The sequence below is a fragment of the Antechinus flavipes genome, chromosome 3 (assembly GCF_016432865.1).
Source record: "Antechinus flavipes isolate AdamAnt ecotype Samford, QLD, Australia chromosome 3, AdamAnt_v2, whole genome shotgun sequence".
NCBI classification, from domain to species: Eukaryota; Metazoa; Chordata; class Mammalia; order Dasyuromorphia; family Dasyuridae; genus Antechinus; species Antechinus flavipes.
In genome coordinates this window covers 486879588-486895448 of record NC_067400.1, presented here as the reverse complement: position 1 = coordinate 486895448, position 15861 = coordinate 486879588, and the positions used below count along the sequence as shown (strand labels likewise).

The 15861-nt window shown below is 33.7% G+C and overlaps 1 protein-coding gene across 10 annotated transcripts in view; it reads right to left on the bottom strand.

Moving 5' to 3' along the window:
• Positions 1–15861, bottom strand: part of DEUP1 (deuterosome assembly protein 1) — a 142361-nt gene that overhangs the window by 15446 nt on the left and 111054 nt on the right. For all 10 annotated transcript variants that reach the window (XM_051986807.1, XM_051986809.1, XM_051986811.1 and 7 more), the window contains one exon: positions 14842–15041. In XM_051986807.1, the coding sequence (XP_051842767.1) occupies positions 14842–15041 (200 nt within the window). The remainder of the gene's footprint in view (positions 1–14841; positions 15042–15861) is intronic.

The window sequence follows — 15861 nt, the reverse complement described above, 5'->3', positions numbered from 1 at the left end:
TATGTCACTTTAAACTTTACAAGTATTTTGCAAGTACCATCTAGTTTTTAGCCTTACAACAGTCCTGAGAGGTAATTTATCATTATAATATATATATAATATATTATCATATATTATATATATATAAATATATATATTTACATAGTAATAATGTATTCAGTACATTTGAAATGCTGTTTCTCTTAAAAATCAGATCACTGAAGAACAGGGAAATCAGACAAGGCATTAAAACATAATTTAATGAAACTTTTAACAATATTATCAATATTATATTATATCATTATTATATTATATTATATCATTATAGGAAACCGAGACTCAGAGAAGTAAAATGATTTGGCCAGAGTCACACAGCTGATATGTTATCTGAGGCAGGATTCAAACTCAGGTCTTCCAGATGACAAATCCACTTTGAGGTTAATGCAATGTGACACCTTAGATCCACTTACTAGCAACAATAACGCTTTTGAGATGCCCTAAACATGGCCCAGAATCCTCAGAATCTTTGGGTAGAAGTAGACAGAAACTTGAGATTTGATGTTAATAAGATGCTAACTCTATAAAGAATAGAATAATCTTGAATTCATGCCTATAGACTAGAATGAGATGGGATGTCAAATCTAATGCTAGAAGAGACCTCAGAGGCAAACTAGTTTAGTCTCTTCATCATATATATAAGGAAACTGAGTCCCAGGGGAATTAAAAATTCGAACCTATTTCCTGTGATCTCAGATTCAGTTCTTGTCCCACTGGACCATGCGATTTCCTTCTCCTGAGCTATCCTAAGTGAAGCTACTGTTTTGACTTTATTAGGTTTCAAGTTAGCCTATGCTTTACATTTTCTCCCAACTAACTCATTTCTGTCTTTCCAAATTCTTAAACATAAAAATGAATTGCTTTTATACTTTATCTAGGTATATTCAATGGTCTTAAAATCATCTTAATGATTAACATGATTATTGTATTTTCTAGCATATGATGTACCTTTCAAAGTTACAAATGCTGTTTTTTAATGTGGATCTTTAGTGTTGAACTTAGATTTTTTTGGTAATTACATTTAGTTATACAGTAAATTCTATGATTCTCTGAATATAAAAAATGCCTATAACTTTCAAATCAGCATGAAAGTTATCATTGTAAACATTGAAAATTCATATGTAACAACATTTTAAAAATTCTGGTATACTTGTATACTTTTAGAGGTGAGTATAGTGTGATCAATGAATAATTATTTGTAATGACTTTCTTTTTATCTCATCTTTAAGGATATTGACCCTAAGTCACTTAACCTATGCCTCAGTTTCCTCATCTGGAAAATGAATTGGAAAAGGAAATAGAAAAAAATTCCAGTATCTTTGTCAAAGAAATGCCAGATGGGGTCATAAGGAGTCAGACATGGCTGAAATGACTAAACAATAACAATAACACTGAATAAAAGAAAACTTTAAGCCTTCCCCTTGCTTCTGAAATAGATAACTCATAGACTTACACAATAGGTAAAAGTTGAAGGGATTTTACACATAATCTTGTCCACTCTCCTATTTTTCCAGATAAAGCAAAAACCACAGAGAAGTTAAATGACCCATTACAGGTCACACAACTGTAACTATTTCATTTTTAATAACAGAAACAAGCAGTCTGAAATACATTTCCAACAACAGTGAAATAACATAAAAGAAATAAACAAAATACCACTCTCCCTCCAAGAAAGGGCATCGTGATTAAAAGCAGAGAAAATCTTCTTTTAATTCTATATTTTATAGATAACATCAGACATATTAATAGAACAAATCTGACTGAAAGGCATTTTATTTTCTTCCTTCAAACAGCTGAAATTGATTGAAAGTTGAAAATATATAGTTCTTAATTATTTTCCATTAATGAACTTACACCAACAGCTCCATTTGGCTTTTAATATTCATTTTTGCAGAGGTACTTGGACTGACTAGAATTAATTGAGCAACATCTACTTTCCACTTTTTCACTGGTGATTTCAGGGCCCTTGAATCTCAAACAATTCTTTCCCATAGTGAATTTTACATAGTAATAATGTATTCAGTACATTTGAAATGCTGTTTCTCTTAAAAATCAGGTCACTGAAGAACAGGGAAATCAGACAAGGCATTAAAACAAATTTAATGAAACTTTCAACAACTGAAACTGGCAGGACACAAAGCTCGGCAGCAAGAATCGTGGTTCAAACTGCTTATTAAGATCATCTCCTGCTGAGCGCTTTGCGTCTCATCCTGGCTTTTCTAGCCTCTACTGTCATGTTTTTGTTAGGTACTTTTAACACATTCCTCTTTGCTTGGAAAGGAGGAAAGAACAATCTAAACTGCCCCAAATTGTGTGGTTTTTTTTCAACTGCACAATAACAATCTTATTGGTTTAAATAAGAAAATGCTTGGCACTGTGATAGCAGTGTTCATCTGAAGTTTTCTAAGTATTTTACAAACAAATAGCTATTTTCCCCCTCTATTTTATAAACAAGGTACTCTGCATACGGGATATTTAATAAGATCCTGGATCAATGTGTGGATGCTGTAGAAGTAGAAATCACAAGACCCAATGACTGATTAGATTTGGGGACTGAGAGAAAATGGGAAGTTCCAGACAACTTTAAGGTCATGAAGCTGGGTGACTGGAGGGAAGGTGATACTCTCCAAAAAAACCCCAGTAAAGTTAGGGCTGTTAGGTACAAGTGTCACAAGAGTCTATGTAGGACTTTTGAGACATGCTGTATAGATCTGGAAGATTCATCTACATAGAGATGATGTTTATATTCTGATGAATGGCTGATGAGGTCACCTAGAGTCTGTATAGGGAGAAAGAGCCAAACAGAACTTTGGGGATTCACTCTTAGTTAAGGAGTTTTGTATGGAAGTATAATCCAGTTTATAAATAAGATTGAGAAGTAATGGTTAGGCAAGTGAATAGAGAATCAAGAAAGAGCTCAGCTATGAATATTCAGACAAGAGGGAATATTCAGGAAGAGAGGCTGTCAACAATTCTTGATCTATTTCCTTAATTTCTGTGATGTTTCACTCTAATGATTTTCCTTTTCTCCCTCCACCCCACTATTTTTGTCTTTTCTGGCTCCTTATCTTCCTTTAAAATCTATTAGAGATGGGTGTCTCAATAGTGTCACTTGACTCTTTTCTTCTTTCCTCTCTCCTTTTATAACCCCCCCTGCTTCTATACAGATGACTCTCAAATCAATCTCTCTCAGCTAGACATCTCCTCTCAGCTGTATATTTACTTGCTGGATAGCTCCATCTAGATATCATGTTCTTTAAATTCATGTCCAAAACTGAACTAGTTATCTTCTCTGTCTACCCCCACTAAAAAACCAAAAAACCCTTCCTGTATAAGTTTTTTTCTTCCTTGTTTATTTTGATGTCTTTATTCTCACAGATTCTCAAGCACGTGTCTTTGGGGTCTTCCTCCAATTTTTTATATTCAGCACCTTTTATATCCTGGCAGTTAATTATCTAGTCTTGTGCATTTACCTTTCACATTATATATTTTATCTACCTTCTTGCTTTCATTTTTCCAAACCATTTGAAAAGAACCCTGTTTTGGATTTTTTTTTTTTTTTTGCCTCCAGTCTCTTTTCCTCCAATTTATTGATTACAACACTATTTGAATAATCTTCCTAATATATCATTCTTTTTACATTACTTCCTTAGTGAAAAATCTTCAGTGACTTCCATTGCCAACTAAGAAGGAAAGAGAAAAGAGCTGGAGGAAGAGGGGAAGGGAGGGAGAATAAGGGGGAAGGAATGACAGAAATGAGTAAGTAACAAAAGAAAGGAGCAAGAAAAGAACTTTTTAATATGCATTTATTAAGTTCCTACTATGTGTCAAGCACTATGCTAAGCCCTTTTGATCTCATTTGATCATTACAACAATGAGGAAGGTATGACTTAGTCCCATTTTACAGTTGAAGAAACTAGGGCAAACAAGATTAAGTGATTTGCATTGGGTCACATGGCCAAATTGGAAGGCAGGTATTCCTGACTCGGGTTCTTTATCACTCTATCCACTGTTCCAGAGTCAGCTTCAAACTACCCTTTTAATCCTATCTCATATTATTTCCCTTCACATACTATAAATTCCTGCCAATCTCAATGTCTCTCCATTAATTTCATCCTGCCCACTACAATCTCCATGTCTTTGCTCATGTTGTCTATATTCCTAGGATGAATTTAATCTCTTTCCACCCTTATTTCTGTTGAAGTCCCTCCTTTCCTTCAAGATCCAACACAACTGATACCTCTTTTCTCCACAAAGGTTTCCCTGACTCTTTTGACTAAGAGTCTCCCAGCACATTTCCTTTACTTTGAGCTTATGCTGTCCTTTGTATTATAGTTTTTTCATACATGCTTTTTCAACTCTCTTATATTAACTTCATGTATGTATGTGTTTTTTTCTCTTGAAAAGAGTATATTATTTTTTTCCAATTACATGTAAAGAAGTTTTCAGCTTTCATTTAAAAATACATTTTGAGTTCTAAAATTTTTCTCCCTCCCTCCTTCTCCTTCCCTCCCTCCCCAAGATAGCAATCAATTTGATATAAGTTATACATGTGCTTTCATGTAAACATATCTCCACATTAATCATGTCGTGAAAGAAGAAACAGGAAAAGGGAAAAGCCACCAAAAAAACCCCAAAAAAACAAAAAGTAAAAACAGTATGCTTTGATCTGCATTGAGACAGCATAATGTCTTTTCTGAAAAGTTCCTTCTACATCAGAAGTCTTTTGGAATTGTCTTGGATTATTGTATTGCTGAGAAGAGCAAAGTCAGTCATAGCTGAGCAATGCACAATATTACTATTATTATGTACAATGTTCTCCTGGATTTGCACACTTTACTCAGAATTATTTCATGTCTTTCCAGGTTTTTCTGAAATCTGCTTGTTTTTTTTTTCTCTTTTTTATAGCACAATAGTATTCTATTACAGTCATATAACACAACTTGTTTAGCCATTCTCCAATTAATGGGCACCTCCTCATTTTCCAGTTCTTTCCCAACACATAAAGAGCTGCCATTTTTGTACATGTAGGTCCTTTTACTTTTTTTTTTTTAAACAATATTTTTTAAATGCACTCCTAGTAGTGGTGTTGCTGGATCAAAGGCTAGCACAATTTGATTGCCCTTTAGATATCTTTCCAAATTGCTTTCCAGAATAGCTGGATCAGTTCACAACTCCATAAACAATGGATTAGTGTCCCAATTTTCCTACATCTTCTCCAACATTTATCATTTTTCTTTTCTGTCATATTAACCAATTTGGTAGGTATGAAAGGATAACTCAAAATTCTTTTAATTTGCATTTCTCTAGTCAAGTGATTTAGAACACTTTTATATGATTTTATAGAGATTGAATTTCTTCATTTGAAAACTGCCTGTTCATATCCTTAAACCATTTATCAATTGGGGAATGACTTGTATTTTTATAAATTTGATTCAATTGTTTATATTATTTGAGAAATGAGAATATCTGCTGCAAAAAAAATACTTTTTAGCTTTCCTTCTATTCTTGGCTGCATTGGTTTTGTTTGTGCAAATTCTTAATTTAATCCAATCATAATTATCCACTTTATATTTCATAATGTTCCCTATATCTTGTTTGGTCACAAATTCTTCTCTTCTTCTTCTTTTTTTTTAAATAACAACTTTTTATTGACAAAACCCATGCCAGGGTAATTTTTTTTTACAACATTATCCCTTGCATTCACTTCTGTTCCGATTTTTTCCCCTCCTTCCCTTCACCCCCTCCCCTGGATGGCAAGCAGTCCTATATATGTTAAATATGTTGCAGTATATCCTAGATACAATATATGTTTGCAAATTCTTCTCTTCTCCATAGATCTAACAGGTAAACTGTTTCTTGTTTTTTCTAATTTGTTTTGATATCACCTTTTATGTTTAAATCATGTATCCATTTTGACTTTTTCTTGGAACATGGCGTGAGATGTTGATCTTTGCCTAGTTTCTGCTATATTATTTTACAATTTTCCCATCAATTTTTGTCAAATAAGTCTCTTTGGGTTTATCAAATAACAGATTAGAAAAGTCATTTACTACTGTGTCTTGCTGCCGGGCTTTGTTGATAATATGTAGAAATGATGATGATTTGTGTAAGTTTATGTGCAACTTTGCTAAAGTGGGCAATTATTTCAAGTAATTTTTAATTGACTAAGATTACCCAAAAATATCATCTATAAAAGGTGATAATTTTGTTTTCTCATTGCCTGTTCTAATTCCTTCAATTTCTTTTTCTTATTGCTAAATCTAACATTTCTAATATGATATTGAATAATACCAATGATGATGGGCATCCTTATTTCACCCGTGGGTTTTACTGGAAAGACTTCTAGTTTAACCCCCTTACAGATAATCCTTATTGATGGCTTTTGATAGATACTATATCATTTTAAGGAAAGCTCTTTTTATTCTTATGCTTTTTAAAAAGGAATGGATGCCGTATTTTGTCAAAAGCTTTTTCTGCATCTGAGATATTAATTTGGTTATTGATAGTCTATTATGCTGATAATTTCTCCAATATTGAATTAGTCCTGCATGCTTGGCATAAACTCCACCTGGCCATAGTGTTTTATCCTAGTAAAAATTGCTTTAACCTCTTTGTTAATATTTTATTTATAAATTTAAAAATTGCATCAATATTCATTAGGGAAATGGGTCTTTAATTTTGTTTTGACTTTTCCTGGTTTAGATATCAGCATCATATTTGTGTCATAAAAGGAAATTTGGTAGGACTCCTTTTTTTCCAAATATTTTTTATTGTATTTTCCAAATAATTTATATAATATTAGAATTGTTCTTAAAATAGTTGGTAGAATTTATTTGTAAATCTACCTAGTCCTGGTGATATTTTTAGGGAGTTTACTGATGACTTCAATTTCTTTTTTCTAAAATGGGATTATTTAAGTACTGTATTTCCTCATCTGTTAATTGGGAAATTTATACTTTTGTAAATATTTATTCATTTAATTTAGATTGTCAAATTTGTTGGCATACAGTTGGACAAATAGTTCCTAATTATTGCTTTAATTTTCTTATTATTCATTATGAATTCACTCTTTTCATTTTTGATATTGGTAATTTAGTTTTCTTTTTAAAATCAAATTAGCCAAAGGTATATCTATTTTAATTTTCTTTCCCCCCAATAAAACCAGTTCTTAGTTTTATTTATTAGTTCAATAGTTTTCTTACTTTCAAGTTTATTAATCTTACCTTTAATTTTTCCAATTTTCTAATTTGGTGTTTAATTAGGGATTTTTGCTTTGTTTTTTTTCTAGATTTTTTAATTGCATGTCCTAATCATTGATTTGATTTTTCTCTATTTTATTCATGTAAGGATTTAGAGATATGAAATTTTCTTGAAGTATTGCCATAGCTGCTTTCCATAAATGTTGCTATGTTGTATCATTGTCATTTTTTAATGAAATTGTTTCTATGATTTGTTTGATCCAATCATTTTTTAGAATTAGATGATTTAATTCCCTATTTTTAATCTATCTTTCTGTGGTCCTTTATTTAATGTAATTTTTATTGCATCATGATCTGAAAAGGATGCATTTCATATTTTTGCCTTTCTGCATTTGAGATTTTTTTTATGCCCTAATACATGGTCAATTTTTGTGTAGACGTAATGTGTCACTGAGAAAAATATGTATTTTTTGCTATCCCCATTCAGTTTTCTCCAGAAGTCTGTCATTTCTAACTTTTCTAAAATTCTATTCACCTTCTTATGTCTTTTGTGGTTGGATTTATCTAGTTCTGAGTTTGCTATCCACTTCCATTTTATAGGAAAGGTTATCCCATTCACATTCATAGTTAAGATTGCTTCGTATTTCCCTTCATCCTAGTTTCCCCATTTATGCTTTTCTCTCTTTCATCCTGTCTCTTCTTCATTAGTGTTTTGTTTCTAACCACCACCTTCCTCAATTTGCTGTCCCTTCTATCATCCCCCCTTTCCCCTCCCTTCCTCTACTTCCCTCTAGCATAAGGTAGATTTTATCCAAATGAACATGTTATTCACCTTTTGATCCAAACACAATTAGAGTAAGGTTCAAACAATGCTCACACCCCTTATTTCCTGAAATAGATCTTTCATAGCTCTTCATGTGATATAACTTATTCCATTCTACCTTCCCCCTTTACTCTTCTCCCAGTATGATCCTTTCTTTCATCCTTTTTTAAAAAATCATCACATCAAAGTCAAGTTATTATTCACACCTTCTAAGTATACTATTCTAACTGCCTTGACAGAGATATAGTTCTTAAGCATTATGAGTATCACATTCCCATTTAGGGACACAAACAGTTTAACTTTATTGAATGCCATGTTTTTGTTTTTGTTTTTCTTTCCTGTTTACCTTTTCATTCTTCTCAAGTCTTGAATTTTTATCAAATTTTCTGTTCTGTTCTGCTCTTTTCATCAGGAAAATTTGTAAGTTCCCTATTTCAGTGACTATCCATCTCTTACCCTAGAAGATTATGCTGAATTTTTCTGAATAGTTAATTCTTGGTTGTAATCCAAGGTCCTTTATATTCTGGAATATCATATTCCAAGTTCTCTGATCCTTTAATGTTGAAACTGCCAAGTCTTATGTAATTTGACATTTGAATTGCTGCTTGCAAGATTTTCTCTTTGACTTGAAAATTCTGGAATCTGTTTCAGGAGGTGATTAGTGGATTCTTTCAATGACTATTTTGCCTTCTGGTTCTAAGATATCAGGGTAGTTTTCCTTGATAATTTCTTGAAAGATGCTGTCCAATCTATCTGCCTCTGTCTCCATTGGTTTCTGTCTGTCTTTCTCTCCCTCCCTCCCTTCTCTCTCTCTAGCTTTTAGGTAGTCCAATTATTCCTAAATCAGCTCTTCTGGATCTATTTTCCAGGTCAGTTCTTTTTACACTGAGCTATTTTAGATTCTCTTTTTTTTATTCTTTTGTTCTTGTTTGACTGATTCTTTATGTATCATTTAATCATTCACTTCTACTTGCCCAATTTTAATTTTTAAGTATTTTTGGTAGCTGGTTTTTAAATTTACTTTTCCATTTGGCCAATTTCTTCAGTCAGTTTTTGTGTTTTTTCAAGCTGCTATTTCATAATTTTCTTGCATAATTCTTCTTTCCCCTATTTTTCTTCTACCTTTCATACTTGATTTATAAAATCTTTTTTTTAGCATTTCCAAGAGAGCTTTTGGGGCTTGAAACAAGTTCATATTCCCCTTTCAGTTTTTGCATGAAGTAATTTTGACACCATTGTTCTCTTCTCAGTTTGAATTTAGATCTTCCCTGTTATAGTAGCTTTCTATGATCGGGGTTCTTTTTTTTTTTTTTGCTCATTTTAAAAGCTTGCTCTCAGCTCTTTAGATATAGGGCCACTGTCCCAAACTTCTGGGGATTCAGGACCTGGCCACTGGTTTTCTTCTGCTCTGGGGCTGGCAGCTTACCCTCTGTCCGAGGGTGACCTGGCCTAGTTGCTCCTGTTGTACCCTAGGTTCTGGAATTGGTACTTTGTTTGCTGCACTAGGGCTAGAGACCTTACAGATGACTTGCTTCACCACTGGCCTGCTGAACCAGGACCTCAAGAGTCTCACATGTTGATCTCTGCTATGGCTAAGAGCCTCACATTGGGTTCCACTCCCCTTTTACCTAGGTGAGATGAACCTTTCCTGAAGTCCTTCTAAGTTATCTTGGGCTGGAGAATTGTTTCATTCTGTCTTTTTGTTTCTGAGGGAAACTGGGAATATTTCAGACAACTTCCTGGCTTTTCTTTATTATCTTGGCTCTGCCTATTATAAACTTCTTTTGAGGATTATTTGGGTCTTTCTCATCCTTTTATTCCTAGTCCCTGACACAGTTTATTATATAGAAAAATCAATATTTATTTTGTTTTATTTTCCTGTTACTGTAGGATGCAAGCACTATTCACTCACTCATGTTAAGTCTTATTCCTTATCCCTCAGCTTCCATGTCTAATGGGCTAATACTGCCTCTACAGCAGAGGTTCCTAGACCTTAGTATTGTGGTACCCTTGTTCAGAATAATATATTTTAAAGATTTCAAAGGTAACCAGTTGTATTAAAATACAGTTGTGGACATATTAAAGAAACAAACTTACAGATACTCAAGTTATGAATTTCTGATTTGCAATATCTTTTGAGAGCTGTGTGTTGTGTATAGTAGAGAGAGCACTGGTTTAGAGTCAGGTGAGACTTGCCCATTTCCAACACTTATTGGCTGTATGTTCATGGGCAAATCATTTAATTTTTTGAGCCTCAGTTTCCCTACTTATAAAATAGGAGTATAGTGGGGTGGGGAAGAGAGAGAGAGAAACAAACACAGAAAAACGGAGAGAGAGAGAGAGAGAGAGAGAGAGAGAGAGAGAGAGAGAGAGAGAGAAAGAGAGAGAGAGACCACATAGATGACAGAGAGAGAAATAGAGAAAAACAGAGACAGATTGAGAGGGGAATGGAGGAAAAAAAAGGAAAGAGAAGGGAGAGAAAGGGGGAGAGGGAGAGAAGGAGAAAAACAGAGACAGATGCACACACACACACACACACACACTCACAGAGCAAAGGAGAGAAAGGGTAGGGAGAGAGCCAATCTTAAGAGTAAGGAAAATCTGAGCTCAGTTTTCACCTGTGTTAATTACAAAACGAGTCACTTAGCTGCTCAGTGGCCCTGGCAATTCCAAGACTATAACGTGCAGTACAAATACCAATCTGCTATGATGGAGGGAATTTCCTTTCAAGGCGTTTCATACATGAGTGAAATTGCAGGTATGCAAACAATGGATATAGTAATGTCAAGTCACCTGGTTCATGGAGTGTGAGGGTTAAATAACTGAATCACCATGCAAATGTTAGCCATTATTATTATTATTCTCTTTAGCACCCATGCCTTCCTTTCAATTGCCAAGGTCACAGCCACAATATAGGCTGGTATTACTATCCATTGGACACCAGCAATGCTTTTCTAATTTTTCTTCCTGTCTATTTTCCTTCTATAGAATGCATCCTTCAATTGCTCTCTCCTCCATTCAAAACCCTTCAATGGCTCTCTCTTTCTCCTCCCCCAACTCCACACCTAGTGACTCTTCCTCTGATATTTAAGTTTAGCATGAACTTACCTTTATAATTTTACTTCACACTATCCTATTTATGTACTTTACAATTCAGACAAAAGGACTGTAATTCCTATAGGAAGCTCTATGGTGTGCTGGGCAGGATTTGGGATGAGAGGACCTGAGGTTTAATCCAGTCTATTACTTGCTACCTTTCTGACTTTGGGAAAGGTACCTAACCTCTCTGGACCTCACTTTACTCATTTGTAAAATGAGTGTTGGATAAGATTCTCTTTAATATCCCTTTCAATCCTAAATCTATGAGCCAGTGTCATATTCTTCTACTTTCCTATATTTGTTCATGCTATTCTCTACATATGAGAAACCTTTCCTTCCAACCTTGTCAAAATCCATCTTTTAAGATCCAGTTCAAATGCCACCATCTTCAATGATGCCATCCCTAATTCCCTCAGCCAGAAATAGTATTTTCCAGCTCAGACTTCACTTAACACTTTTTGTTTTACTTTTATGTACATATCATTTTCTATTTTATTATAATTATTTGTATATATGTAAATACAAACATATAAATATATGTTTATATAAATATGTTATATATCTTGTCCCTCTACTAGATAAGCTTCTTTGAGGACAGAGATTCCAATAAGCCCAAATTCAACAAATGTTTCTTAACATTTGAATATTGAAACATTCAATAAATATTTATGTAGAATGCTGTTATAGATATAGAGAAAAGCAGAAAGATTAAGTATGAGCCTTGATGATATTCCCAATCTAGCAGACACTGTTTTATATATGCTTGTATTTCCAATGATAGTTAACACAATGTTCTACACATATAAGTGATTAATAACTGTGTTAAGTTTATTTAAAAACACTGGGAAAAGAAAAATTGGGTAAGTAACTGGATATATTTGTTTGCTAAGAGATCACAAATATCCACAGTATCTGTTTACACTGAACACAAAGTATATGTTTCAAATGTTATTTGTTCTTTTGAGGATAAATGTCAATTTTTTTTTTTTTTTTTTTTTTGCAGATGAGTACCCTACTGATTTACTCTTTGTTTGTTTTACTCAAGAACTGAAAAGATTTCACCTTCTTTGCTAACATCATTATTTACCACCTTTCCCTCTGCTATCTCCTTTATTATATTGTTATGAGGCATTTTATGGGTTAGTATCTTCTTAAAACTATGGCTCATGAGCCCCCACCCATGTTTATTTTTTCAAAGTTATGCTGATATGATACATTTGTTAAATCAAAATACATTTAATCAACAACGTAACAAATTAAGTAACAAGAAAAGATGCCTTCAAACGCAAAGGGGTATATTTTTTTCACAGCTTATCATATTTCCAGTGGGGTGTGCATATAGCAGGAAACACTTATGACCAAGGAAGAAACCTGGATATGCATATATGAAGAAGCATTCACACAGGGATATATGTGGTTAAGCAAATAATGTATGACTTGCAACTCATACCTCCAGTGCTGCAGAGCCAATGATGTTTTTGATGATGACATAATGCTGCTCTCTACTGGGCTCTGTGCCTTTGCTCATTGCTAGATATTATCTTGCCCCTGCTGGTTCCTTGTTGCAATGCTTGCAGATTTGCAATGTTTGCTGATCTGCATTCTTGTTACCATTTGTTAGTCTTCGGCTATTCTCCTTTTTTTGCCTATTTGCTATTTTCTGCTACCATATGCTGGCTGGGGTTAAGCTCCTTTAGTCTGACTTGTTCTGGGACATGAAAATATTACAGCTGCACACAGCTAGGCAGTCAGCAAAAAACATCAGAATGGATTATGTCTTTGTTTTTTTGATTTTTGACTGACTGACTCTTTTGTTGTTACTCAAATTGCCAGGTTCAACCAAGTATTTGACTTGGGTTTAAGAAATACCTTTTAACTCATGTCAGATCCATGATTATCAGTCTGCATTCCCTCAACAATTTGGGGGACTTTGCCCACCCCCAGAATTGGAAAGGAGCTGTGTGGTTATGATGATGCTTTCCTTAGCTCCCACCTTTCTCCTGTGGTTGCCAAACAAAACATTCTGGGGGCAAGAACAAAAGAGATGGTAGAAGTCTCAGGGCTATTGCCTAGCTCTTTTGTTCTTAACTTCTACCTTTATTATGCATTCCTGCCAATAATTCTGACCTTTGTTCACCATTCCCACTAAGTAATCTGCTGACCTACCTACATACATTGTTACAAGCTCTGGCAACTGAAAATCTGCATGATATTAAGCTAGTCATTGATGTTCTTTGGACCTCAGTTTTTTCATCTACAAGTTGAGGGGTTTGGACTAGATGATCTCAGAGACCTTTCTAGTTCTAAATTTGGGATCCTGTGATCTAGAAAAGTGGCATTTGCACAAGAGGAAATAATGAGCTAAAAGTCTAGTGAGCATGGTCAACCACAAAGGAGACTTTTCTCTTGTAAGGTTAATAACTATGAATGTAGAAGCAAATAATATATATTCTATTCTCTCATCTATCTATCCAGAGACTGTGAGTTAATGGGAATGAAGTACATACCTATAACACTAGTTTTTTGTTTTTCATGTGGGAAAGCGGAAGATACCCCTATAACACTTGTTTTTTTTTTTTTTTGTTTGTTTGTTTTTCAGATGGTAGACACTTATGACATAGACAAATTCTGAGCAGGGAATGGTTTCCACCAATATAGGCTGGCACCTACTCTGCAATTTAAGAGAGTTTTAGAGAGTCTTTGAAACAATCATCATTTATATGACTTCCCTAGGGTCATAGAGCCCCTATGTATTAGGTCCAGGACTGAAAATTAGGTCCTTTCGATACCAAGGCGAACTCTCTGATTCACTGTGCTATGTTACCTCTAAGAAATGAAGCAGTGAGCTTGAGTAAATTCAAGTGACCAGGTGTTGCTCAAATAAATTACTAATTATTCTCCTAGAATAAAACTATTGTTGTACTTTGGTGTTAAATATGACCCTGTGGGCAGCTATATAAAGGTCAAAACAGCATCTGGTATTGATACTCAAAAATTGTAAATGTGCTAGAAGGTACCCTGAGAATCTTCTAGACCTAAGATTCTTTTATTAAACAAATTTATTCTCCTTCCCTAGCTGCCATATTAAAATAGTTTAGGCTGAAGATTTTTTTAAAGGGTGGAACCAATAAGATATAAGATATTGTAACTTAATATTCATAAATGCTAATTCACCCAGAAAATAAAAAAAAAACACCACCTTTGTTTTCCAGTGAACTGATAGAGGAGATTAGTTGTCAAAAGTGAGATGAATATCTCATTTACCACTAGAAGAATAACAATCCAAAGCATACATCATACTGATACCTCCTTAGTGACTATTCAGTCCTTTCTATACTAAAATTTTATCTCATCTGGATATGTTAGAATCTTATAGATTAATATTGATATTAATATCTGCTACAGTAACATCTTCAGCCTGGATTGTTGGGTTATGTAAAAACAGAGTTAACATTAGTATTTGACTACATTATCATGAATTAATTTTCATTGAATGAACAAAAAATATGGAAAATCATAGTTTGAATTCTTTAAAATTAAAATTTAATACATTATCATCAATTAGTTTTTAAGATGAATGAACAAAAATATGGGAAATCATAGTTTGAATTCTTTAAAATTAAAATTTAATATTTTAGTTTATGAAAAATGTGTATTGCATATTCAATTTAAAATGCATACCTATCTTCATTTTCTTTTATCTTTATTTGGGCTTGATAGGCTTGTCTTACTGTTTCATCATATGCATTTGGATTGGTCCATGGTGTTTTTCCATTAGCTTGAAGTTTGGCAAGATCATTTCGAAGTCTTTCATTTTCATACTCCAGTTTGTTAATAGAAGCTGTGTACCTCGCATGTTCCTTGTTACAGTAATCTACATTCTGAGGATGGAAATAAAATATTAGATGATTTTTATTACTATTTTTATTAGGTTAAGTATATTGGTAAGTAAATATCAACCCAATTCGTAACTGATTTTACTCTTGCATGCCATCTGAAGACTTTATTCCCCATTTTCCTCCAGAGCATATGTATAATAGAGAATGACAGCTTACCACTTATTTTCCTTCCAGGACAAAGATGTTGCCTATGTTACCTATGTAAATATTTATTTACTATGTGAATTCATATAACATTCATATAACATGAGAATGATGGGCACAAAGTCTTATAGATTGCTAATTGTAAAGTTATGTTCATTTTAACCAGGTTCTTAATGTAGTAAGATACTCCTTTAATTCCTTAATTGATTCTCTAACTCACTCTTCATAGCTGGTGCTTCCTAGGCAGTCATTCCCAGAATACCTCAGTTTATACTTTACCAAAAAAAAAAAAAAAAATAGGTCATTTACCATGAGGCTTCTTTTTTTGACCTTTTCTACATTTCACAATGCCTTGACATTATCCTCTATTCCTTTCCTTCTGGCCCTTCTTGCCAACACCAACATTCTCAATTTCCTCCTTTCCAATCTTCTTGAGCAGATTGTTCACAGAATCATCTCATTGATTTTTTCACCATCTATTAGTTCCCTTTTCATTAACTACAAATAAGCCTAAATCCTTCCCTTGACCCTGGATCTTGGGAGGCTCCAGTAAGATAACAAATATAAAGCATTTTGTAAACCTATACAAGCTGTTATTAGTTTATAGTCATAAGGCCTGATGTTGACTTCTTTCCCTGAGCTTTCAATTGCACTCCAG